The following is a 22,998-nucleotide window of genomic DNA, read 5'->3' as shown; positions in this document are numbered from 1 at the left end:
GGACTTGATAAAAATGTAACTCACCAGGTTCTACCGCCCCCAGACCCCATTGATCTGGGCAGAATGTGGGAGTGTCCCTGTGGTTCTCAGACAGGTGTCCCCAGGGACTATCTTTGAGGACTGTCCTTGACCAGGGCCTTGGCAGGCAGAGAGCACCCAGTTCTGTAGGGTTTTGGGGAACTACAGCCTCCAAAATCCATCAGAGAGCTCTTGGTTTTAAAATCCAACCACCGGGCAAAACTATTCATTTCTGTGATGTTACCAACAGCTTGACGATACTCGCCAGGGACTCAATGAAATGAATACAGACAATCCTTGAATGACAGGCTACCAGGAAAAAAAATGCACTGAGGAGATTCAGTTGTTTGTTGTGAATGTTTCATGTGGCCCATTTTATGGTAAAAGATATTTATACAGAACAAATCTGCAAGGATATCCATCAAAGTGAATGCATGACGTTTCCAATTTATTTGAAACAAAGATGTAATACTTGCATGAGAGAGGAGAGAGAGAGAGAGAGTTAAAAGACAGCCCTTACAAAGCAGCACACATCACCAGGTGAGCTGCGATGCGCATCCCTCCAGGAGCCGCAGTAAGAACGCAGAAGCGGCAGGCGAGGTGCGGTCACATCTCCATCCCCCGCAGCAGAGCTTCCTGTCTCCCTCATCCACTGTCCTGGGTCTCATCTTTCTATCTACTCAGTCTGTCTCTGTGAATCTCTGAGTCTCCTTCTCTCTCCATCTCCTTAGAATCTCTCCCCTCAGTTTCTCTCTGTCTCTTCATCTCTCTCGCCCCCTCTCATTCTCTCCTCTCTCCTGGGTCTTTCTCTAGCTTGTTTCCATCCTCTCTGCATCTCTGTCTCTCTCCATCCCTCATTCTCTTGGTCTCTTCTCTCTCTCTCTCTCTCTCTCTCTCTCTCTCTCTCTTTCTCTCTCTCCCTCTCTCTCTCGTCTCTGTTTATCTCCCTATCCTCACCCCAACAAGGGCAGAAGAACTGACAGGATTTGAAACCAGGACAACCCAAGCAACAGTGGCTTCATTTCGCAGGAGCAGGGCCCACGGAGCCAACACTGAGGCCTAGGGGAACGGGGCTTGGAGGTAGATTCCTGAGTGTTCTTTGGAGCTCATGAGCCTGGAGAGCCACTCGATGTACTGGGAGACCCTGGTGTACACCCCGACTTGGCCTTTGGCTGCACAGCCCACACCCCAGCTGACGACACCTGTTAGATACCATGTGCCCTGGAACTTGGTGGCGTGTGGGCCCCCGCTGTCCCCCTTGCAGGCGTCCTTGCTCCCATCTAGGTAACCAGCACAGAACATGTTCTCCGTAATCTCTGGGAAGCCCTCCTGCCTCTTAGACTGCTCCAGGCAGTCCTGGGTCATCATCCTGGGCACGTCAATGGTCATAAGTGCCAGGGACATGGCGCCCTTCTCGAGGAGATTGCCCCAGCCACTGACGGACGAGAATCGAATGAAGGCCAGCGTCCTCTCGGAGAAGGCCTTCTCGGGCAGGCAGAGGGGCACTGCGTAGTCCGTGAAGGCCACAGGCTCGCTCAGGCGGACCAGGGCAATGTCGTGGTTAGTCCTGCGTTTGACGTACTTGCTGGGGACAATGACCTGAACGACTCGCCGCTCCTGCTCATCGCCATCCTCCTCTATCAGGTTGTGCTCACCTGTGGAGACACCAGCAGTGCTTATGCCCCTTGCCCTGCAGCCTGAGGGAACAACCATTCCCAAACCTCAAGGGAGCTGGGACTTCCTTTGGGGCCGGAGGGGCCCTGCATCTAACCTGAAGCTGATCTGGGTGGCCACCGTTGGGTTCCATGCAGAGCGTGCATTGGGGGTGAATCTGGAACCTGGGGTGCTGAAGGCATTGAGGAGGGGTGCTGGGCCAGACAGCTGTGGGTAGGTGGGGAGGACTGCCTGATTCCCTCGGTCCAAACAGGGCCTGGCTCTCCCTGGGGGTTCTCATTATCCCATAACTCCACCAAGCAGAGGCCCTCCCATGGTGGCCCATGGAACCCTAGGTGGCTGCATCCCCCACAGGGCTCTTGGCCCAAGCAAGACAGGTGGGTACAGCATCACCTTCCAAGTCTTTATTTGGGGTGCAAAAGAGGCTGAGTGGAGGGTGCCACCGTGGTTCCTTGTGGGCACTGGGGTTTGTCCAGATCCTGCCCACTTCTCTTTTGCAGAAGTTCATCTGGCTGCGGAAGTTGGAGGATCAATGCCCAGAATCTTAGACCTGAATTGTTATCACTCGAGAACTGGTTTCTCATCAGAAGGAGGTAAAAACAAAACCTACCCACAACTGCCGTCAGGTTCCCCCAGTTGTGAATTCTGTCGAAACAGTGGGCTGCGGAGACCACCCAGATGGAGTCAATCAGGGTGCCCCCACACATCACCTCCCCGTTCAGCTTCAGCGCAGCCTGACAAGGGCACAACAGATGTTGGAAGGTCACATATTTGTCCTTGGGGTCCCCTTCCTGGAGAATCACCTTTGCCCTGCACCCTCAGGGATGGGCTGCATTTATAGGAGGGTTTCTGAAATCCTCGGGGGCTCCCTAGAGCCCTTCCTGGGCGAAACTTTTCCAACTTCTCTCCAGCAGTCTGTTTCCCCATCTAGCTAAGGGAAGGAAATCTCACGAACACTGGCCTGGCAATGAAAATGTTGGTGCTGGATCCCTCTGTTCACCTCCCGGTACCGTCACCCAAGCTTGACCCAACATGCCCGACTGGCCAAGCACTGTGCTCCTGGAGCATGTGAGGAGTGACGACATAGCAGAGTGAAGCCCCAAGCATGGTTCTAGGCACAGTAGATGCTCAATAAATGTTTCCTGTCCTTTCTCTTCTTAAAAGCCCAGAGGGTTCTGAGTGGCTTCTTGAATGAATCCTGGCTGCAGACGTTTTCCCTACGGGATTCTCCTGCAATGAGCAAGCCAGCCTGTGGACAGTGAGGAACTGCAAGGCCAGAGGAGGCCCAGCTGAGGGTGAGGCAGACCCACCAGTGAACAGTTCTGGTCTGGTTTTCAACAGTCACCATGTGTTGTGGTGAAGTCAGATCAACCAGGGAGGGAAGAGATTGGAAATGAGGTCCGTCAGTCTGAAGCTTACTGTCCTGAGCTGTGGATGGCAGGACAAAGGGTGTTGGGGAAGTTCCTGTCTCCTCCAAACTGGCAACTACTGGGCCCTCAAAGAAAAAAACACAGGAAAATGCCCCCGTGATGTATGAAAAGAGAGACCTCGAGCTCAGGGCTATAGTCCCTGCCGGTTGAAGACCACTGAAAATCTAACCCTGCCCTGGCTGACGGTGAACCCGCCGCTGCAGCTACAGTGGACCATCTGGGGTGGTTGCAACAAGCTGGATCTGGGCCTCCCGGGCCTAGCTCTCAGCTCTGACTTGGGCAATGCACTGACTCTTACTGGGCCTCAGTTTCCTCACCTACATGGGGCGAGAGCTGTACCTACCTCCCAGGTGGGACTGTGGGGGTTAAAGGGTATTGAGAAGAGAGGTTTGGTGGGGTCGAGCACAGGAAGCACGGGCCGGAAAGCATTGTCCCCTGTGGTCACACCCAGCGAGCCTACCTGAGGCTCCCCACTGTGAATTCACGGGAACCCACACCCCTCAGCTTTGCCTCTACCTCAGAGAGGCTTTGCCATCCAATTACAGGGGACTCTAGTGAACACATCAGTCCTATTTAGATGTGTCTAACTCAGATGATATCTCTGAACATCAAAAACCAGGGCTCTGCAAAGCCAGGGAGTGGGCTCTGGGTTGCAAAGGCCCTACCCAGGCCCCAGCTGCTGTGGGAGGTCAGGTGGAGCACGGAGGGGCCCAGTGGGTGCAACTGCTTCGGAGACTGGTCTGGAAGGGCCGGATTGCTATGAAATGAGATGATTAGAGCTTCCCTGAGCCCAAAGTCAGGCCAAGAGTGACTGGTGACTCCAATTTCTTTTACAAGGTTCTCATTCATTTATTTCTAAAAATTCTTGGCTGTCACCCAGCTGGTGTGGCTCAGTGGCTGAGCGTCGACCCATGCACCAAGAGGTCGCTGGTTCGATTCTCAGTCAGGGCACATGCCCAGCTTGTGGGCCAAATACCCAGTGGGGGGCATGCAGGAGGCGGCCAATCGATGTTCTCTCTCATCGATGTTTTTTTTTTTTTTTTTCAGGTAATATATATATTTTATCTTTATTGATTTTAGAGAGAGAGGGAGAGAGAGATAGAAACAGCGATGAGAGAGAACATCGATTGGCCGCCTCCTGCATGCCCCCCACTGGGTATTTGGCCCACAAGCTGGGCATGTGCCCTGACTGAGAATCGAACCAGCGACCTCTTGGTGCATGGGTCGACGCTCAGCCACTGAGCCACACTAGGTTTCTATCGCTCTCCCTCTACCTTCCTCTCTCTCTAAAATCAATAAAATAAATAAATAAATAAAATAAAATAAAATAAAATAAAATAAATTCTTGGCTGTTTAACTTGGGGTGTCCCAGAATGAAAGGTTAAAGAGGAGTCACTGATCCGGGCTCAGACCTGAGTTTGCAGGTCTCAGAGTGGCAGCCCTTCTCACACTCGAGTGTGCACACATCCCCGGGCTCTCGTAAAATGCAGATGCTGACCCAGTAGGCAGGGGGCCTGAGACTCTGCATGTCCAACTAGGACCAAGCTCATAGGTCGCCTTGCAGAGAGAGGCCCTGGAGGGGCCATGACCCACAAACCTGATCACATGTCGGGGAGAGCCTCCAGGCCTGTGGGAGGACTTGGTTACAGATAAAAATCTCATTGTATGATCTCATTTATATGTAAAATCTAAGAACACAAAACAGAAACAAATCCACAGATACAGAGAACAAGCTGATGGTTGCCAAAGGGGAGGGTGTTGGGTGATGGTAATTAAAAAAATAATAATAATAATAGTAAACCATAATGTCTGGCATACACACACACACACACAATCTCAGCTTCTAGAGGCAGATAGCAGGTAGAGCTAGGAAGATGAGAGAGCTGGGTTCAAATCCTGCCTTTGCCATTTATGGGCTGTATGGCCTCGGTCTCCCCATCTGTAAAAGGGGCGTGAGACTAGCTGCCTGTGAGGAAGCCTTGTGAGGAGCTGAGGCCGCTGACAGGTGCCGCCGAGACCACTGGTGTCTGAGATGAATGGAGGCGGCCGTGGACAACAGGACTCGGGAGTAAAGAGGAAGTCCACTGAAGCACTGCGTGAGCAGGGGCGACCTGGGGCCTGGGTGTGACCCCTGAGTCTGACCTGCCCACTTTCCCTTTGAGGGCCCACGTGACTCTGGGGCCCTGAAACCTTACCTGCCAGGGACACTCCCCTTTGGGACACTCCTTGCCACCCACAATTCGGCCTCGGGCTTGGCTATCATTTCTTTTTTCCAGAACAGGTATTTTCCCACATGGATATTGAACTGTATGAAACAAAATTAAGCGAGAGGTGGAGGTTGATGAGAGACCAGCGTCCATGAGAAGAGGGCCCGAGGCTGCAGGCTGAGGCTCTGCCGGGCTCCTCCTGGGCTGTGGGAGCCTCTGGGCCTGGGCGGCCCTGTGGGAGCTGCTGGGTGAGCGGAAGGGCAGGGGCTGGTTTTGCGGGAACAGAGGGCCCTACTTCTTGAAACTGGGTTCTGCTCATTTTGGCAGGAAAACATGAAGTGCTGTTTGAATTTCCTAAAACACGAATGATACTCTGTCTGACGGCCACCCAGCCTCTCAGACAATCGTGCTGCTATTTTGACCCCATTCCCAGTTTGGGGTCTGCTCCAATAAAGTCCTTGGGCCAGAAAAGAAAGTGTTTAGAGGTGGCAGCTGAATTTCAGACTGCTTTGACCATGCTGGGTACATTTACCTCCAAAGAGACACAGGGCTTGGGGTGCCTCAGCCTTTGGAACTGCAGCCCCATTAGTTTGAGGCGTGTGTAGAGAAGTTTTCTATTTTCCTAAAAGCGTGTGCCTTCAGAAAAGATTTGGAATCCAGAATTGTGCTGTAGTCAGCAGTCACACGTGGGTGTGGCAGTGTCGATCCCAGCAGAGGGGACTGGAAGTGGGGAAGGGTAAGCTTTGTTCTGTTCCTCTGGGCCCACCTAAGATGGGCAGTGGGTCCAAGGCCCACCCAGGGAGCTGCTCCCAGGGCTCTGTTCTGCGCCCTGTTGCCCTGGCCTGCCCTCGGGTCAGGGGAGCCACCTCCGCACTCAGTCTCCTCCCTGCCTCTGAGCGTGTAGTGGTCAGCATGTAGTAGATGCTCAGTTAATGGTATGTCACCCCTTCTCATCTTTTAGCCAATAAAAGAACTTGTGGCAGGAGGGGAATTTGTGACTGCTCATCTGGAAGTGAAACAGCACATAACCCTTGGAGCAGATCCCTGAGGGCCTGTTACCTGTGGGTGCGCAGGACACCTTGTCGTTCTGGAGTGTGTACCCCTCGTGGCACCAACAGGAGCGCTTGGTCTCTGCATGGTTTCTGCAGTACTGCTCACAGCCCCCGTTGTCATTGTCACAGATCAGGTAGCTGTTCTTGTCTGAATACAGAAGGAGACAGCCGAGAAGGGTCTCTGTTGGTCAGGGAAAGCCAGCCCCAGTGGCCACCCCTCCTTGGGCCAGGGACAGCGTTCTGCATGAAAGTGGTGCTCAGCTGCCAGCTAGAGACTGAGCCTGGCACTACCCCACTCTACAGATTGACCCAGAAAGGTGGGACCTGGTGTTTGAGATCTCAGCCATGTCTGAGCAGCTGACCCAGTGGGGACAAAGGGCAGCATGCAGGCGTCTTCACACTGTCACTCATCCCAGCAGCTGGTGGGGAGCTGAGGAGGGCTCAGGGAAAGTAGAAGTCACCTGGGACAGAAGAGGAGCCCCGCTTCATCAGAGACCTGCCAGTGAAAGGGCAGGCAGATGAGGTTGCTCTACAGCCAGGCCCTGACGCCCAGCGACCACTGGCTTGAGCAGGCAGAGAGGAGGGCCGTTCGACCTGACTCTGAGGGACAGCACTTTGGCGTGGGAAACGGGATTGGCTTGCTGTGTAAGTCCAGGACCTCCATTGGGAGGGCTGGTCCTGGAATCGAATTCACACCAGGGCTGCTGAGCATCAAAGGCCAGGCAAAGACACTGAGGCTTTCTAGCCCCATGTAACTGGGAGGAAGCCTCTTTCCAGAGTCTTTCCTTCACTCTATCCGGCCTCTGTTCTGCTTACAGCAGAAGTTGGTTGTGGCCCAGAAGAGCTCATTCCGCATCAGAATGTACACGTGTGTGGGAAAGGATAAACCCTGGCCAAAGAGAAGCCTGGCCTTTGCTCTCAGCCCCTGGGAGGTGACCTCTATACCTTAATTAAGTTGGACACTTCTAATTAAATCTGCCCGAGAAGAGTGTCATTTCCCTGGGTCCCTTGGATGGTCCCTGGATCACACTGGATGGTCTAACAGTATTATCCACGTGAGGCCTTTGGCCACAGGATGTCAGCTCGACCTCTGGAGGGGCTGGAGACTGAGGTCAGACATGTGGGTGGTCAGCCATGTCTATGTGACTGAGCCCCAATACAATCTCTGGGCACCTAGGCTCCGGTGCGCTGCCTAGGTTGGTGATACTCTATCCATCCTGTCACACATCAGCCCTGGAGAACGAGAGACTGTCCGTGTGACTGCCTGGGACAGGATAACTAGAGGTTCACGCCTGGTCCCTTTGCTGATCTTAGTATGTATATTTTTGCTGTAATAAACTGTAACTGTGAATATATCGGTTTTCAGTGAGTTCCGTGAGTCCCTCCAGCCGATTACTGAGCTTGAGAATGGTCTGGGGACCTCTGAACTTGGCAGTTGTTTAATATATGGAAGGTGGAAGAAGCAGCTCCTACCTTTGTAATGGTAAGTAGGGAAGGTCAAGGTTACCCCACCGCCTTGGCTGGCAGGGTGTGTGGAAGCTGGTGACGCAGGGATCCTCCCCTGTGCCCTTTCCAGATGGGTCAGGATTCCCCAGTGCTGGGAGCCCAGAATGGAACGGGGGCAATCGCATTTGAGAACTGGCACCTCAGTACCCCAGAGCCCAGGCTCTCAGGTTGGCAAAGGCCTTCAAAGTCACCTCGACCAACTTCCCACCGGGGCCGGGCGCCAGCTCCATGCCTGCCCAGGCCGTGCCCGGCAGCCTCTCCCGGGGACCCTGTCGCACGCTGTGGGGTTTCTCACTTGTCTCGCAGTTCCGGCCCTCAAAGCCCTCAGGGCAGAAGCAGATGTAGGACTGGAGACTGTCCTCACAGGAGCCTCCATTCTGGCATGGATTTGAGGCACACTGGTCCTCGTCTGGGAAGAGAGGCAGTGTCAGTATGCTGAGGAGACGGCTTGGAGCTGGGATGTAAATGGGCCTTTTACCTACTCACCTTTGTAAGAAATCCAGAACTGCGTCTGGGGGAGGAGAGAGGAAGCCATGAGACGTGTCCCTGGGAGCAAACATTTATGGTCCCCATGGACCGCCCTGAGGAGCTGGGGGGGGCAGGGGGGGCTGGGGCTCCCACCTGGGCCCCTTGCTGTGGGCTCGGGAAGCCAGGCTTTCCTCGGGAGATGCGGGGGGTTCATCTGGGGGAGAAAGTTTTCTCCTCCTCCTCCCTGCCCCGGATCGTTAAGGTCACCAGAGGTCACACATTTCCTTCTTCCAACCTGAGTTTCAGCCCCAGCTAGCCCCAACTCTGCCACGTGCGAGCTGTGAAGCTGGGGCAAGACACACATGCACTCTGAGCCCCCATGTCCTCCTCTGCTGGGGGATCGTCTAAACAGGGCCTGGCACGAGGAGGAGGCAGGGAACGGAGGTCAAGGCCTTCTAGGAACTGCCAAGGACATGACATCCTGAGGAATCTTTTGGCCAACTGAACTCAATCTCACAGGGTTGCCACGAGAATAAAACAAGATAAAAACTGCTGAAACTGCTTTGAAAAACTAACTGGTGCACAGACACAAAGTATGACCATCTTCAATGTGCACAGAAAGGATTGTGTTAGCCTCTGTCTCAAATAGCCCTACTTACTGCTGAGCGTGAGGCGTCCTGTGAGCGTGAGGTGAGGTGTGTCCTGTGAGCGTGAGGTGAGGTGTGTCCTGTGAGCGTGAGGTGAGGTGTGTCCTGTGAGCCTGAGGTGAGGTGTGTCCTGTGAGCCTGAGGTGAGGTGTGTCCTGTGAGCGTGAGGTGAGGTGTGTCCTGTGAGCGTGAGGTGAGGTGTGTCCTGTGAGCGTGAGGTGAGGTGTGTCCTGTGAGCCTGAGTGTGAGACAAGGTGTGTCCTGTGAGTGTGAGGTAAAGCGTGTGTCTTGGTGAGTGTGAGGTGCAGTCTTGTCTATCATAACCTGACCCACACTCCTATTGAAATGCTCAAAGGGATGTGATATATTTTATTTTATTTTATTTAATTAATTAATTTATTTAGTATCCTCACCCAAGGACATTTTTGCATGTATCTTCAGATAGAGCGGAGAGAAAGAGGGAGGAAGAGAGAGAGAGAGAAACATTGATGTGTCTCACATTGACTGGTTGCCACCCACACGACCCCAACCAGGGCCTGGGGCAAACTGCAACCGAGGTACGTGCCCTTAGTGGGAACCAAACCCGGGACTCTGGTCTGCGGGCTGACGCTCTAATCGCTGAGCCAAACCGGCCAGGGTGGGATGCGATATATCTTAAATATGCTCTTTTAGAAAATGAAAACAGAAATGAAGCCTGTATGCATATGGCCCGAGGGCAGGTGGAGGAAGCAGTGGTTCCCTGCATGTGTCCTCACACAAGTTTCCTTGAAGAGGTGCCCACAGGTGGCCTGGCAGCGAGAGGCTCACCTGGTCCAGAGTCTCAGACATCTGCTCGGTCAGCAGCAGCTCTGTGAAGCAGGGGCCGCTTTCGGGACCGGGAAGGCAAGGGACACATGGAGCATGCTTTTCGAACTATATTTTCTGATACAAAATTTAGGATGCATGATGTGGCAGAGAGGAGGATGTCCCTGGAAGCAGCGGGGAGGTATAGAGCATTGCTGGAGCTCTGACTGAGGATAGTAAAGTCATTCTTAGGAGGAAGAGTGACCCGGACATGGAGGGCTGTGCATGCCTGAGCCCCTGTGTGTTCCCCCGTGTGTGTTCACCTGTGCATGTAGTACTCACAACCATGGAGGTGAAGACTGTCCTCCAAGACACTGGAGCGAGCCCTGCTGTCACAGAGCTCTTCCTGAAGACTCAGTGCATGGGCCTATGTGTCTGGTGGCACAGAGGGCGCCCCCTAGAGGGTGGACTCACCAGTCTCTCAGGGTTCCTGAAGATCTCCCTGGCTTCCTCGAAGGAACACTGCTCCTCCTTGCACTCTCTCTCCAGGGAGCCTGACCTCAGCTCCTCCAGGAACGAGTTGGCACGCCTTTGCCTGTGTAAGACGCTTTGGGCTTCCTCCTGGGTGATGAAGACTGAGAAATGGAGTTCCATGAAGCAGTCACAACGTGCCACGCCAAGAGGGCATGGAAACTACCCACACCGGTCTCGTCCCACTCAGTAACAGGGGTAAAGGATTTCTGCCTACAGGCCTGGCTGCATTTGAAACAGGAGTGCTTTCTTATGGCTGGCTGGTGACAAACTTTATATACAAGGATAAGGCAATATGTTCATTAAATTGTAATTTAGCACACTCGTGCCTTTTGACCTGGTCACTTAACTTCCAGGAATTTATCCTAAGGAAATACTCAGAGGCATGCAAAAGAACCTAGCCACGAAAAAACTATTGCTAATAACCATCCATGCTGCCAGGAAACAGAATGCTTAAGAAGATGGGATATTAAGTGAAAAAGAAAATAAGACAATATCTACTGTATATTTTTTTGTAAATAAAAATGTACATATGATCAAATGTAATTGATTGAAAGAACGTACATAAACATTAACTTTGGGGATTAATGACTATTCTGTTCCAAAATGTGTACAATTGACATGTGTAACTTCTATTATCGAAATATGCATCCACTATGTGACTGGCACCTACAGCCTTTCATCAAGAGCTGCTGAATGAGCAAGCTGGAGGACCTATGGGGAAGGAAGGTCCTAGGGGAGGTGCATTTGAGAGAGGCCAGGCAGTAGGGACAGGCTTGGCTCGGGTGGGGGTGAGCTGTGGAGAGGCAGAGGTTGCTGAGACAACATGAGAGGGGCCGAGGGTGGTCTGACTGAGGGTGGCAAGTGGAGAGGGGTTGGGCATCCCTTGTCTCCGCTGAAAGCCCAATAGTCCCATTTGCTGCTCACTGGGCCTATTCTTCCCAGCTCTCCTGAAACTCGGGTTACTTCCCAATGTGGTCAGTTCTCTCCTCTTAACTAACTCATCTAAACCCTTTTTTGCTTTGCCACCAACCTTTCTCTCTCTTCAAGATCACACACTTGAAGGAAAATTTCTCACATTCCACCAAGGTTCTTACACTGACTCTTATATCCATCATAAGCAAAAACCACCGTGACTCTCCCAGCCTCCTCAAGGACCTTTCTTGGTGGCTGGAGACCTAATCACTGTCTCCTTCTCGACACTCCCTCCCCCGGCCAACTAAGGCTTGGCCTCCTGGTCTTCCTCCCACCTCTCTATACGCCCCCTCCAGCCCTCTTTGCTACTGGCGTTGAGTTTTGGTATCCTTCAGGTTTTGGTCTTTGTACTGTAAAGATTCTTTGAGCCCCTTCACTCCAATTCTGGATTCAGCTCTCCCTCCATATACCAGAACCTCTACTTTATTTCTCCTGAGAAGTGTGTCTGAACCCCAGATCTCTGTGTCCACCTTCCCTGTAGACTGAGTGACCCACACGTATAAGCAGCACGTGTAGGCCCACTTCCCTCATCTCTGCCCCTGCTGTGTCTACTTCTCCTGTCCAAATCCCGTGTCGGTGCACAGTCCCACCCGCCTCCCAGGCCTGGCTGTCTGAGGCAGCTGACCCTCACAGCCCACTCCGCAGCTGCCGCCTTGCAGATTTGCCCTCTTCACTGCTGCAACGCTGCCTGATCTGAACAGGTCCAGCCCCTCTGGGCCCTTCCGGAGCACCTGCCTGCTGCCAGAGGGGCAGAGCAGCTTCGTGCCTCTTCCCTGCCTCCCCCAGTGACCCCTCGTGGACTGCAGGTAGCTGGTGCCCCCATTTTGCTGATGAGAGAAAAAGATGGGTGAGGTTTAGAACTCACCCAAAGCCACACAGGGTGGGGTGATGGGACTAGTTTGAACATCTTGAATTTGAGGATTCATTGGAATGCCCAGGCAGACATGGGATCTGCACCCCAGGAGAGGGCTTGGTGATGGAGGTGAGGATGTTGAGGTTGGTGACAGTTATGCAGGGGTTGAAGTCAAGGGCGTGGATGAGGCCAGGAAAGTCCATGGAGCCCTTGGCGAGGTCCCCCTGGGTGAGTGACCCCGGCGGCGAGCAGGGTGTGTAGGGTGAGACGAGGAAAGCGGAACAAAGCACCGAGGGCAGAAACCAAGTGGGGGAAGGTGTCCTGGGGGAAAGATGAACCGGAGATGGGCTTTGGAGAGGCCCAGGCTTCCAAATAGAAAGGGTGGGGTGTCTGTGCTGCATCCCCGCAGGTTCCCAGGAAAGCACCGCAGGTTCCCCAAAATGTCTGAAAAATAATTCTGCCAAAGTCTGTACCAGCAACAATAGTCGTTCCGCCAACGCCCAGCAAATACCTGGGCGCTGTTTGCTTTCTGAAGGAAAGCAGATCACACTGGAGCCAGCAAACGCTCCCAGTGAACAGGAGTGTCCCTGTAAACAGGAACGAAGGTGAGGTTTGGGAGGCTTGGCTGCCAACAGCCTGCTGCCCTTCTCACAGGGTTTATAGGGAAACCTCATCCACCCTCCTCCAGCACCCCAACATACCTGCAGCGCCTGCGGCCGGAGGCCCCTGCAGGCCCAGCAGAAAGCAGAGGAGGGCCAGCCCACCAGGCTGGGGAAACATGGTGAGGTCCATGGTGTCATTCCCTGTGTGTTGACATTCCACTTAGGGAGGTGAGCAAAGTTCTCAAATTGCCCAGAGGCGTGGGGGAGGGAGACCTAGCCTCCCAAACATTCTGTGCCAAAGGCCTGCTGGAGGGGAAATCAGAGACAGAAAGACAGGGCCAGGAGTCCAGGTATAAATAGCGTGGCTGAGTCTCTGAAGCAGAGGTTCCTTTTCTGAAATATAGGGTTAGGGTGTGCGTATGGCATGTGGATGAAAAGGAGCCACATGCTAACCTGACAAGCTCAGGGAGGCCCGAGTGGCGGCTTTGCTGACTCGGAGATCTAAAATAACCACAAAGGATGGTCTGAAATGAAAACTTTTTAACTAAAAGCAGTTAATGGCAGGTAGTCATGTCTTAGGCCAGCATCTTCCCTGACAAAAGGTCAATCTTTACCTTAACTGAGCCTGCCTATTGTCTTTTTACTTTGATAACATATCTATGTTATCATATATCTGTGATAACATATCTTTGGAACGTCAAAGTAATTTTCTTTTTTCTGGACCCCCTCAAAGCAGACACTACTCTGTGGAGACCACAGATCCCCTCATTGTTATTGAGTTAATTGTTGACTATTAACTATCCTGTACCCACCTTCATAAAAGATGTATATATGTATCATTTTACTTGTTATCCAGTTCCAGAGTTTTCCCTGATTTGCTTTCTCCCAACTCCCTAATCTATCAACAGTGGATATCATGTAACTCACCTGCGTCTTCTCTTTTAATTGTAATATATAAAATAAGGTGCAAAACTGCCATTCTCTGGAGCATTATCTCAACCCATTGAGATTTTGCTTTCCGAGAGTTGTCGACAATTTGGTTCAAATAAACTCACAGAAATTCTCTATAGATTTGAATATTTCTTACGTTGAGAGGCATAAGCATCTCAAATGCAATTCAGGATTTTGAAGCTTGTAGGACTTGTTACTGCAATTGGGAAAACTGCAGTGAAAACCATAGCCCATGGTTATATACCTAGTAAAAGGAGAGCATATTTTGGGTGTGAATGTTAATGTTTTGAAGAGAGCCACAGAGGCGGCGATGGGTCTGTCCTTACCTTGGAGGCCTGGTTTCTTAGGGGAGCCAGAGAGACTGGTGAAGTACCAGGAAAGGGGCATCTGTCTCTAGTTGAGGTCACAACTCTGTTGCGGTTACAGGTGGCTTCCCCGGTGCCCCTGGCATCCAGGTCTTGTCTTTCCCTTTCCTCCTGGTCCCAGGGAACAGATAGGGCACCTACCTGTCCTGGGCTGCCAGGAAGGGAACAAGGTTCTCAGGATGCCAGACTTTCTGTGCTGAAACTGGGACCATCCTGGGCCCACTGGGACGCTTGGTTACCCTGGCAAGGCTCACATGGGCAGCAGCCTCTAGAGGGCCTGGGCTGATTCTCTGGAAATCATATCCTTTCTGTGCATGGGTGGAGACTGGGGACACCAGCTCTGCTTATTTCCAGTAGGGTCCCAGCCCTACTCCCCAAATGGAAGAATTGGTCCTTAGAGATGTTTAATGATCACCTCTGGAATTTTTAATAATTGCTTAATTGATTAGGAATTTAATTATATAGGAATTTATTTGTGGAGAAGGTAGGGAGGAGGAAAATGCAGTTTAGCATTTGACTGCTCCTCCCAGCCACAACCCTTTTTGGAGCTATCTCTGTCCTTGACTTTCTTTGGATTCTTCTCCTTAAGGGTATGGCTAAACCTATAAAACCACCTGAACTTGGTATAAGGGATACTTTTTTAAAACTGCAAGTCAATTTCTTTGTTATTCATCAACCCAAGTATTTTATTTCTTCCTGATTAATTTTAACATTTTGCATTCTTTAAAAAATTCCTATTTTGTTCTCAAATGTGTTGACAAAACATTGTTCATAATTGTTCTCTCATTTTAAAGCCTCTATTTGCTGAAAAGTTTTTCAGGTTTTTTTTTTCTATCAATTGCTGTATTTTATTATTTTTCAAAAAATATGGTTATTATTTTATTGATTTGTTTTGATTTTATTATTTTCTTCTCTGAATTGAACTAATTCCTCCTTTATACTTTCTTTAGGATATATTGGTCTTACTTTTAGCTTCTTTAAATAGTAAACTCATTAATTTTGTCATGTAAAATATTAAATGCAGCGAGGCTATCAATGCTACTCTAAGATATGCTTTAGCTGCACTCGTAAGCTCTCATATGCACAATTCTGTCTAGTCCTACATATATCAGAATTTCCAATGACATTTCTTTGCTAACTTTTTAACCTTTTTTTTTCATTGTTTTGTAAATATTTTGTGTGTATTCCATGTGTGTCGGAAAATAATGCATATTTTTGTACTTTTAGGGCCAAATGGGTGTTAATTCCTGTGAGAGATAATTAATTTTTCACCCATGATTGCTGATCTTTGCTCCCTATATTTTGAGCAAATTATTAGACGCTTATAAGTTCTAAATTTCATTTCATGTGTTATCGACATTGCTATCCCAGCATCTTTTTTTTTTTTTTTTTTTTTTATCCTCACCCGAGGATATTTTCCATTTTTTTGTACAGATAGAGTGGGAGGGAGAGAGAGAGGAAGAGAGAGAGAGAGAGAAACATCGACGTGAAGGGACACATCAAGTGGCTGCCACCCGCACGACCAACCAGGGCCGGGGACAAACTGCAACCGAAGTACGTGCCCTTAGCGGGAACCGAACCCGGGTCTCTCCAGACCGCAGGCCGACGCTCTTACTGCTGAGCCAAACCAGCCAGAGCTCCCAGCATCTTTTTGGTTAGAGTTTGTCTGTTATATCTTTTTCTTTTATTTTCAACCTTTGTATAATTTTGTTTTGTGATCTCTCTTAGCAGTTGTTACATCCAACTTGATACTCTTTCCATAGGTCAGTTTAGCATAATCACACTTGTTATGACTGAGGAATATTGGACTTATTTCTTCCTTCCCCTTTTGTGTTCCTGTTCTTCATGATTTTCCCTTTCTGCACTTTACTCTTGTACTGGATTGACAATCCTTTCTTCTCTGCCTTTCTGGTTTAAAAGTTATCAATTACATTCTTGTTCTGGCATGGTAATTTTATAGTTCTTTTGTTACCTTTACATTGACGACACACATAAGCTTGCTTTTGCTCTATCTTGATCTCTTTCTGACAAAGTAAAGTGTATGGAACACATCTAGGCCACGCTCACTGCCTGCGGCATGTGTGTTTGAACATGTGCTTGCCATACTGCGAGTAGATGAACAGGACAGAACACTGCAGTGCTGGGAACCTAAGACACAAGCAATTCTGTGCCTTGGCAGATGAAGGCAACAGCAAGAGTTGCTGATATTTATTCAAACTCCATCCATATAATAAAGAACTCTGATTTTAAATTTTCATTTACATCAGCAGGAAAGAAAACAGTGACCAACACATGAGGTTTTAAAGTGCCTTTATGAGGAAGAGATCACAAAAAATGGTGGACAATCCCAGGCTGAGATGGCAGGAATGGTGTCTGAACAATCAATATATTAATTAAATTATGAGACACATCATTTTTCAAATAACTTATACACCAGAAGAAAAGCTGCCAAGTCTTGCACATTTACTATTTTATTACCACACTCCAGAAGGCTCTGGCTGGCGATGATGGCCTTGCATGTCGTGGTGGTGGGCAGAGGAAACCTGTGGGCCTCAAGCCACAGCACGGCCTGGGGCTCAGGGGGGGCTGTAAAGTGACACATTTCCAGCAGCATGGAGGCTATAAATACATCCCTTACATTGGATACATATGTACACACATCAACATATATACACACATATAAAAATATCTACCCCAACTGGACACAGAGAGTGTTTCCAAAGAAGAGAATTTGTTTCTGAAACACACAAATAAAGGTAAAACAGAAGAGTTCTTTCCAGTTCTGCTTTGATTGGAATAAAATAAACTCTATACCTTTAAATTTCTGTATTTCAGGTGATTTTATACAGTACGCGCAGGGTGCACTCCGTATGCAGGTGGAGGAGGTTGGAAGGCAGGCAGAGGCGAGCTGAGCTCGGATTTCCACTAAGCTACGTGTGACATCATTGGTTCAGATGATACCCTGCAAAAACTCATCTTTATGTATTCTTTAAAAACAATTTAAAAAATCCTAATTCAGTGAAGCATGTTAAAAAAATCAAGAGTCCCCACTTTTTTTTTTTGTAGAAAAGAAGGTTAGTATTTTAAATTATAGTTGAAATGTCCTTTTGAAAATTAACTACACAGGTAAAGGAATTTCCTTGGTTTCTAACTGCTTTCATTTGTAGAAATGCTGCCTGATTTTATCGAGGGACGTACTTTCATTCACCTGTCACCAGGTGGGCTTCAGAGCGGGCTGTCAATTTCCACGAGAGAGTCCCCCAAATCATTCAGCGGCATATACAACGTGCTGCAATGTAAACCCCAGTAACAAAAAAATAGTTTTATATCAAATGCTGTATCAAATTGTCATTTCATGTAAACACAGTGATTCTTGGTAAAGATTAGAGGCCAAAGTACCACAAAAAAATGGCCGTGGGATTAGTCCCTGCTTTAAAAAAAATTTGTAAAAGACAAAATCGTCCCCCCGCCCCCTCTCTCTTCAAGCTGTCGGGTCAGTGAATCGTCCCGCCTTTGGAAGCAGTCCCATGGTATGCACATTCCTGCAGACAGCACCAGGCCAGAAACGCCAGAAACCAAAGCAGAGTGGTTGGGACCGGCTCCGCCCCGGCTGCCTGGCAGAGGCCCGAAGGGGTGGCCCCGCCTCGGCGCCCTCCTGCACAGGTAGTCTGTTGGCCTGCAGCCCCCGTCCATTTCGACTTTCCGAGGAAGCCTGGTGCACTGGTCTTCCCGTGGGAACTGGTTTCTGTGCCCCGGGAGGGGATCCTGGCATGGAGGCTGGAGGGCAGAGTCTTCCTGAACCTTTCCTCGGAACGCCCCATGTCCTGCTCCGCAAGGTTCTCTGGGCAGCGGGCAGCTCCTCGCTCGGGTCTTGTCAGGGTCCTCTTTTTCCAGGGCGTCTTAGAGCACCGTCCCCTCACCAAACTAGGCAAGCCCAAGCAAAGGAAACTTAGAGGTTCGCAGGCTGGTCTCCTGCACTGGGGGCCCCGGCCAGTGCTACCCCTGCAGGTCAGAGAGGGGGGCACCGCAGCTCTCGCTGCAGCTGGAGGAGTTGCTCAGCAGAGCGGACCCTGCGCTGGACTCTGCGGGAAAACCAGGCGAGAACGGCTTCGGCTCCACACTTGCGCACTCAAGCCCCTCTTTCTTGTTAAATAAGCTCAAGGCTGTGAAACCGGCGGGCTCAGGGCACAGCCAACGTGGAACGGGGGGTCTTACCTGAGCTGCTCAAGCACTGTGCCGAGCTGGACTTGCCAAGGAGCATGGATAGGCTGCTGGCTGGCACCCAGCCCTCCTTGCTGGAGGTCAGGTTCCTGACATACCTGCAAGGGGCGTGGGCTGGTCAGTGGCTCCAACTTGTGCCTAGAGTGGCATGAGGGTGAGCACACTGTGGGCATCTTACCAAAGGCCCTCGTCGCCCTCCTGAACCACCTCCACCATGTCTCCACTTCTCACGGCAAGCGTGTGGGGGCCTCCCTTCTCATCGTCCACCACGACAGTGTACTTCCCTGGAACCTGTGGAGGAAGGCACACACAACCCTCTGCTTCTGTCCCCAGGCACTGAACATAGGCCACGGCGACCACACAGCAACAGGCAAAGTCCCACGAGAGTGGCCTTCGAAGTACCCAGTGACAAGAGGAGGACGCAAGCACCTTGTCAGCGTCCTGCCACTTCTGGAGCTTCTGGTGTGATGACTGCCTTACATTGGGAGGGTCTCCTAGTTGGAAGAAGATGCTAGGCCTCATACTGTGACCATGCTGAAAAAACCTACTCAACCTACAAAGTGCCCTCAGCTTGTTTCCGGTGCTCTGACCTTGCTCCTGCCACACTGAGCATGTCTCAAACAATCCAAACATAGCCCTTGGCCCCGGGATCTGTGCACCTGCTATTCCCTCTTCACAGAATATGCTTCCCTCCTTGCCTCCTTTCTGACATGGTAGCCATCCTCACCTAATATGCTATATATTTTACTTTATTATTGTTGTTTTGCCTCTCTGTAGAACAGATTCTTGTCTATTTTGTGCCCTGTTTTGTCTTCAGCGCCTAGAACAGCGCCTCGTACAATAAATACTCAACATACACTTGTGTTTGGCGCTCTGCTGTGGATGTGGGCCCTGAGAAGAGCAAGCTGCTTGAAGGCTCATTTGGCAGCAAGATAACACATGACAACATGTGGCTAAACTGCAGGATTTGGAAGCCAGGAGATTGAGGGTGACACTCCTCATGGGAGACACCATGCCCTCTCAGGATGACCTGCACTAGCTCCTAACTGGCCCCGAGCAACCAAAATCATATCCTCCTGCTACACTGAGAGCAGAATCTAAACCCCCATCAGAGACTGCTCGGCCTTCAGAGCCCACCTCCTGCCCTGCTCTGGGACCCCCAATGCCTGGGCTCCTCTGTGCCTGCTGGGTCCCCATGGCGGCTCTTCTCACCCTCAGGCCTCCCAGGGAAAGGCCACCCCGACCACGCCAAGACTCTCCCTCAGCTTCATCCATTCACCTGTGCCTGCCCTCCAGACTCCAGGCGCTCTGTTTGCTGCGATAACCCTGGTGCCGGAACCGGGGCAGCACCGAGTGTGCAGTCAGTATCCTCTGGTATCATCCTGACGCCAGTGACTTACCATGTAAATAGCTTCTCCTTACTGCTCATGTTAAAATAGGGCCTTGTTTAGAATGTAAAACCTTAAGACAGGATATTGCTCTTAAACATGAGATAGAGGTATATACACAGCTATCAGGAAGCTTAGGAGAACAGTCTGGTCTTTTTGAAGGGCAAATTGGGTGTGCATGGTTCCTTTTGAAGGAGAACCTCCCTCTGTGTGGTGGTCTGATGCTGGTGAACTAACGAGAGCTGGGGACACAGAGCCACAGGGAGCCCTGGCACCTAAAAGTCCCTCCCAGCAGCTATGGGAGCTGCAGACTGCCACACTGAAGCTTCTGGGGCTCCCAGGGACCAGCAGAGCCAGGCTGACCACTCGGGGGGAGCCAAGATTACCAGTTTCCTGGGGCCCATTCCGCCTTCTTCCTCCGCATCTGAGGAATTAATCGGCTCCTCGGCACTGGACCAGCCGTCATTGTCCTCGGGGGCCTCCAATGGGTGAGACGTTTTGCTCCAACCTGAGAGAGGAACAGGCTCCATTGAGGACTGTCCTCAATGACAAACCTGTCTGAAGATGATCTACGAAGTCCCTGCAACCCTTGAAATGTGCCACCCGCGTGGAGCCTGCCCCCTTCCACAGGAGCTCGTAAAGATTACAGGGCACACTGTTGACTTCTGGAATGCCTGCCATGCTTGCTTGCACTATGCAGATAGTCCAGGGAGATGAGGCCAGAGCACCTGCCAGACCAGTCAGGGGAGAGAAAGGAGCTCCCAGCCCCTCCCTGGAGGGCTGTGTATTTATCCAGCAGGCCCTGCCCCTTCCCGGAGGAGGAGCACTCTCCCCACCTGGCCTCCTACCTGCTGGTCCCAGTCCCAGGGGAGCACAGAGACCCTGAAAGACCACTAGCTAGAGACACTGCTACCCATCTGTGTTGGAGCAAACACGTGAAAGAGAAGGTGTTCTCAATGAGGGCTGTACCACTCAACACCCATCACACTGGGCTCCAAGAGCACTCAGACAAACGGCTGAAGCTTACTGACTGCACCCTGCTCCGGACACACTCCAAGCCCTTGACGTGTGAGATGAGGGGGTTGCAATCCTCATGGGACTGACGCCATCACGTGTCTGAGCTTCCTCAGGCCATGGAGGCAAGGCCAGGATCCCAACCCAGGCCTTCGGTCTACAGGGTCAGCCTGCATGAGCTCCACCGGCCAGAAAATGAGGGGAAGAAAGCTTTCTTCTGGACTTAATAATTATATATATTCCTTCATTAGCATCTCTTGTGCCATGTATCCCCAAAGAGAAACAGCTGTATTTCCCATTTGTGGGAGATGGGAGGTGATGAATTCCTAATTCTGAATAAATGCAATAAATGCCAGAAATAAAGCACCAAGTTGCAGCCACACCTCTCTGGTATTTGATCATAGCCATCACATAGTGTTAAATAGCATTTCAACAGGAAGCAAGCAGATCTGGGAAATAAGCAGACTCCTTGTCAGACCTGGGCTTAGACATATCCCGTTTCAAGTCACATTTACGGTGGCTGAAAGCGTGCTTTTCCCTAAGAGAGGGTGCTGGGTGTGAAGGAACCGTAGTGAGACAAATGCAAAATGCATGTTCTCCTTGCCCTGGCCAGTCTGCTCAGTGGTTAGAGCATCTGTCCATGGACTGAAGGTTCAATTCCCAGATTGTGGGTTCAATTCCTGGTCAAGGGTATGTATTTGGGTTTCAGGAGACAACCAATCAATGTGTCTCTCTCAAGTTGATGTCTCTCTCTCTCTCTCTCTCTCTCTCTCTCTCTCTCTTTCTCCCCCCTCCCTCCCTTCCACTCTATCTAAAAATCAATGGAAAAATATCCTCGGGTGAGGATTAACAACAACAAAATACATGCTCCCCTTTAAGAAGTCAGGGCAGCAAAGGGGCAAGCTGTTTAATGGGCCAGTTCCTAAGCAATGAAAACCCATTGTGTTAAAGAGGCAATAGAAAGCCCTCTTTGCCTTCCTAGAAAAGGGATCTGGACCCAGAGTTCCCCATCAGCCAGCAGAACAGTGAGCCCCGGGAAGAAAGCATGGGTCTGCCTGTGTCCTCAGAGCCAAAGAAGCCAGCAGATGCCAACAGCCCTGGGAGCTCCCCCAACACCCCCCTCCACAGCAGGCTGTGCCCAGCAGGCCAGGAGAGCCTCGGAGCTTTGCCTCCTGGGCCAGGTGCTGGGGCGAAGGGCGGTGTGCTGAGCATGGCCCTGCTCATGTCACTAGCAGGCGATGTCTGTGCAGCAATTGGGGACTGTGGGTTTCCAGCTACAAACCACCCAACCTCGCCTGCTTCAGGCACGTCTGGAGTTGGCGCGCAGCGTGGGAGCTAAGTAGAGCACTGGGCAAGGGGCACCGAGAGGGTCACAGTGCCGGGTAGCCTGGCTACAAATAACTCCCCCCGCTTCACCACTAATAGATACGGTGGGGTTTCTGGCAAAACAAGCAGAAGTCTGAGGACAGTGAGGAGAGGAAGATGAAGACTGTGTTATGGGCAGAGAGGGCAGAGCTGCCCGGCCGGCGGACCTTAGGGAAACTTTCAGTTTAGAGGCTGTGGTCGCGTTTGTGTATGAACAACGCCGCCCTCTGGTGCCCGCAGAGAAAAGGTTTTTCAGACACACAGCAGGATCGGGCCTGTGGTTATTCCCCTCTCTGCCCGGGAGCCTCTGGGTGAACCTCTTTAACAGGCTCCAGTAGTGTCCCTGCCTCAAAGTGTGACAAGGGAGCCAGCAGAAAATACTGAGACCCGACTGAGCCTGAGGCCCCACGCGTGAATCAAGAAAATGATATCATCTGTCAGCATAACCACCACAAATCGGGACAGCATCCCTCTTTGATCTACGCAGGATGTTGGGGATTTTGCAGGACCCTGGGCCTAGGTGACCATGAATATGGTCACCTCTGTTTCTTGTAAAGTAGTCCTCGGTATTGATGCTGAGTAAAACAATGGCTATGAAGCTTTTCAGGAAGCAAGCACTGAAGCATTTGCAAGAGGGCCAGCCAGGAAGGCCCAAGTTCGTCACCTGCTGCAGACTGAAACGGTCAGTGATGACGACGAGGAGACTGGCTGCTGAGCCCGGGCGCTGTGCTCAGGACTTTCACACACATCTATTGTGGCCCTACAAGGTGGCCTTGTCTTCATTTTACAGACGAGGAGACGAGCTTGCAGAGGCGACAAAATTTGGCTAAAAAGCAGTAAAAGCAGCATTTGAGCCGCACTGGGCTGTGCTCAAGCCCACAGTCACTACTGCCCCACGCCAGCCTCCCCCACAAGGGAGAGACCACAGGGAAGAGGCCTCCGGTGTCT

General features: G+C 51.0%; 2 protein-coding genes across 11 annotated transcripts in view; both read right to left on the bottom strand.

Annotated features, from left to right (window-relative positions):
* Positions 1–1,077: 1,077 nt before the first annotated feature.
* Positions 1,078–12,936, bottom strand: F7 (coagulation factor VII). Its single transcript, XM_036250347.1, has 8 exons — positions 12,855–12,936; positions 10,260–10,420; positions 8,374–8,398; positions 8,183–8,296; positions 6,389–6,529; positions 5,318–5,427; positions 2,303–2,426; positions 1,078–1,673 (listed from the first exon to the last, which is right to left on the bottom strand). The coding sequence occupies exons 1-8, from the start codon at positions 12,934–12,936 to the stop codon at positions 1,078–1,080; spliced, it is 1,353 nt and encodes a 450-aa protein (XP_036106240.1).
* A 4,159-nt stretch (positions 12,937–17,095) lies between these two features.
* The window catches only part of MCF2L (MCF.2 cell line derived transforming sequence like), a 116,329-nt gene continuing 110,426 nt past the window's right edge, over positions 17,096–22,998 (bottom strand). For 5 of the 10 annotated variants that reach the window (XM_036249718.1, XM_036249717.1, XM_036249715.1 and 2 more), the window contains 4 exons: positions 20,058–20,179; positions 18,462–18,574; positions 18,278–18,381; positions 17,097–18,144 (listed from right to left, as the gene is read on the bottom strand). In XM_036249718.1, the coding sequence (XP_036105611.1) occupies positions 18,059–18,144; positions 18,278–18,381; positions 18,462–18,574; positions 20,058–20,179 (425 nt within the window). In that variant the 3' untranslated portion in view covers positions 17,097–18,058. Of the gene's footprint in view, positions 18,382–18,461; positions 18,575–20,057; positions 20,180–22,998 lie in introns of those variants that run through there. The other 5 variants (XM_036249712.1, XM_036249711.1, XM_036249713.1 and 2 more) reach the window with 4 other exon arrangements.

This window comes from Molossus molossus, unplaced genomic scaffold (assembly GCF_014108415.1).
Source record: "Molossus molossus isolate mMolMol1 unplaced genomic scaffold, mMolMol1.p scaffold_m16_p_9, whole genome shotgun sequence".
NCBI lineage: Eukaryota > Metazoa > Chordata > Mammalia > Chiroptera > Molossidae > Molossus > Molossus molossus.
The sequence above is the reverse complement of the archived record's forward strand: the minus strand, read 5'-3'. Positions and strand labels throughout refer to the sequence as shown.

Coding starts and splice junctions, on each gene's coding strand:
- F7 (XM_036250347.1), bottom strand. CDS start 12,936: ATGGACCTCACCATGTTTCCCCAGCCTGGTGGGCTGGCCCTCCTCTGC. Junction 10,421..12,854: donor GCAGGGGCCTCCGGCCGCAG/GCGCTGCAGGTA, acceptor TCCATTTCTCAG/TCTTCATCACCCAGGAGGAA. Junction 8,297..8,373: donor GTTCTGGATTTCTTACAAAG/GTGAGTAGGTAA, acceptor CTCTCTTCCCAG/ACGAGGACCAGTGTGCCTCA.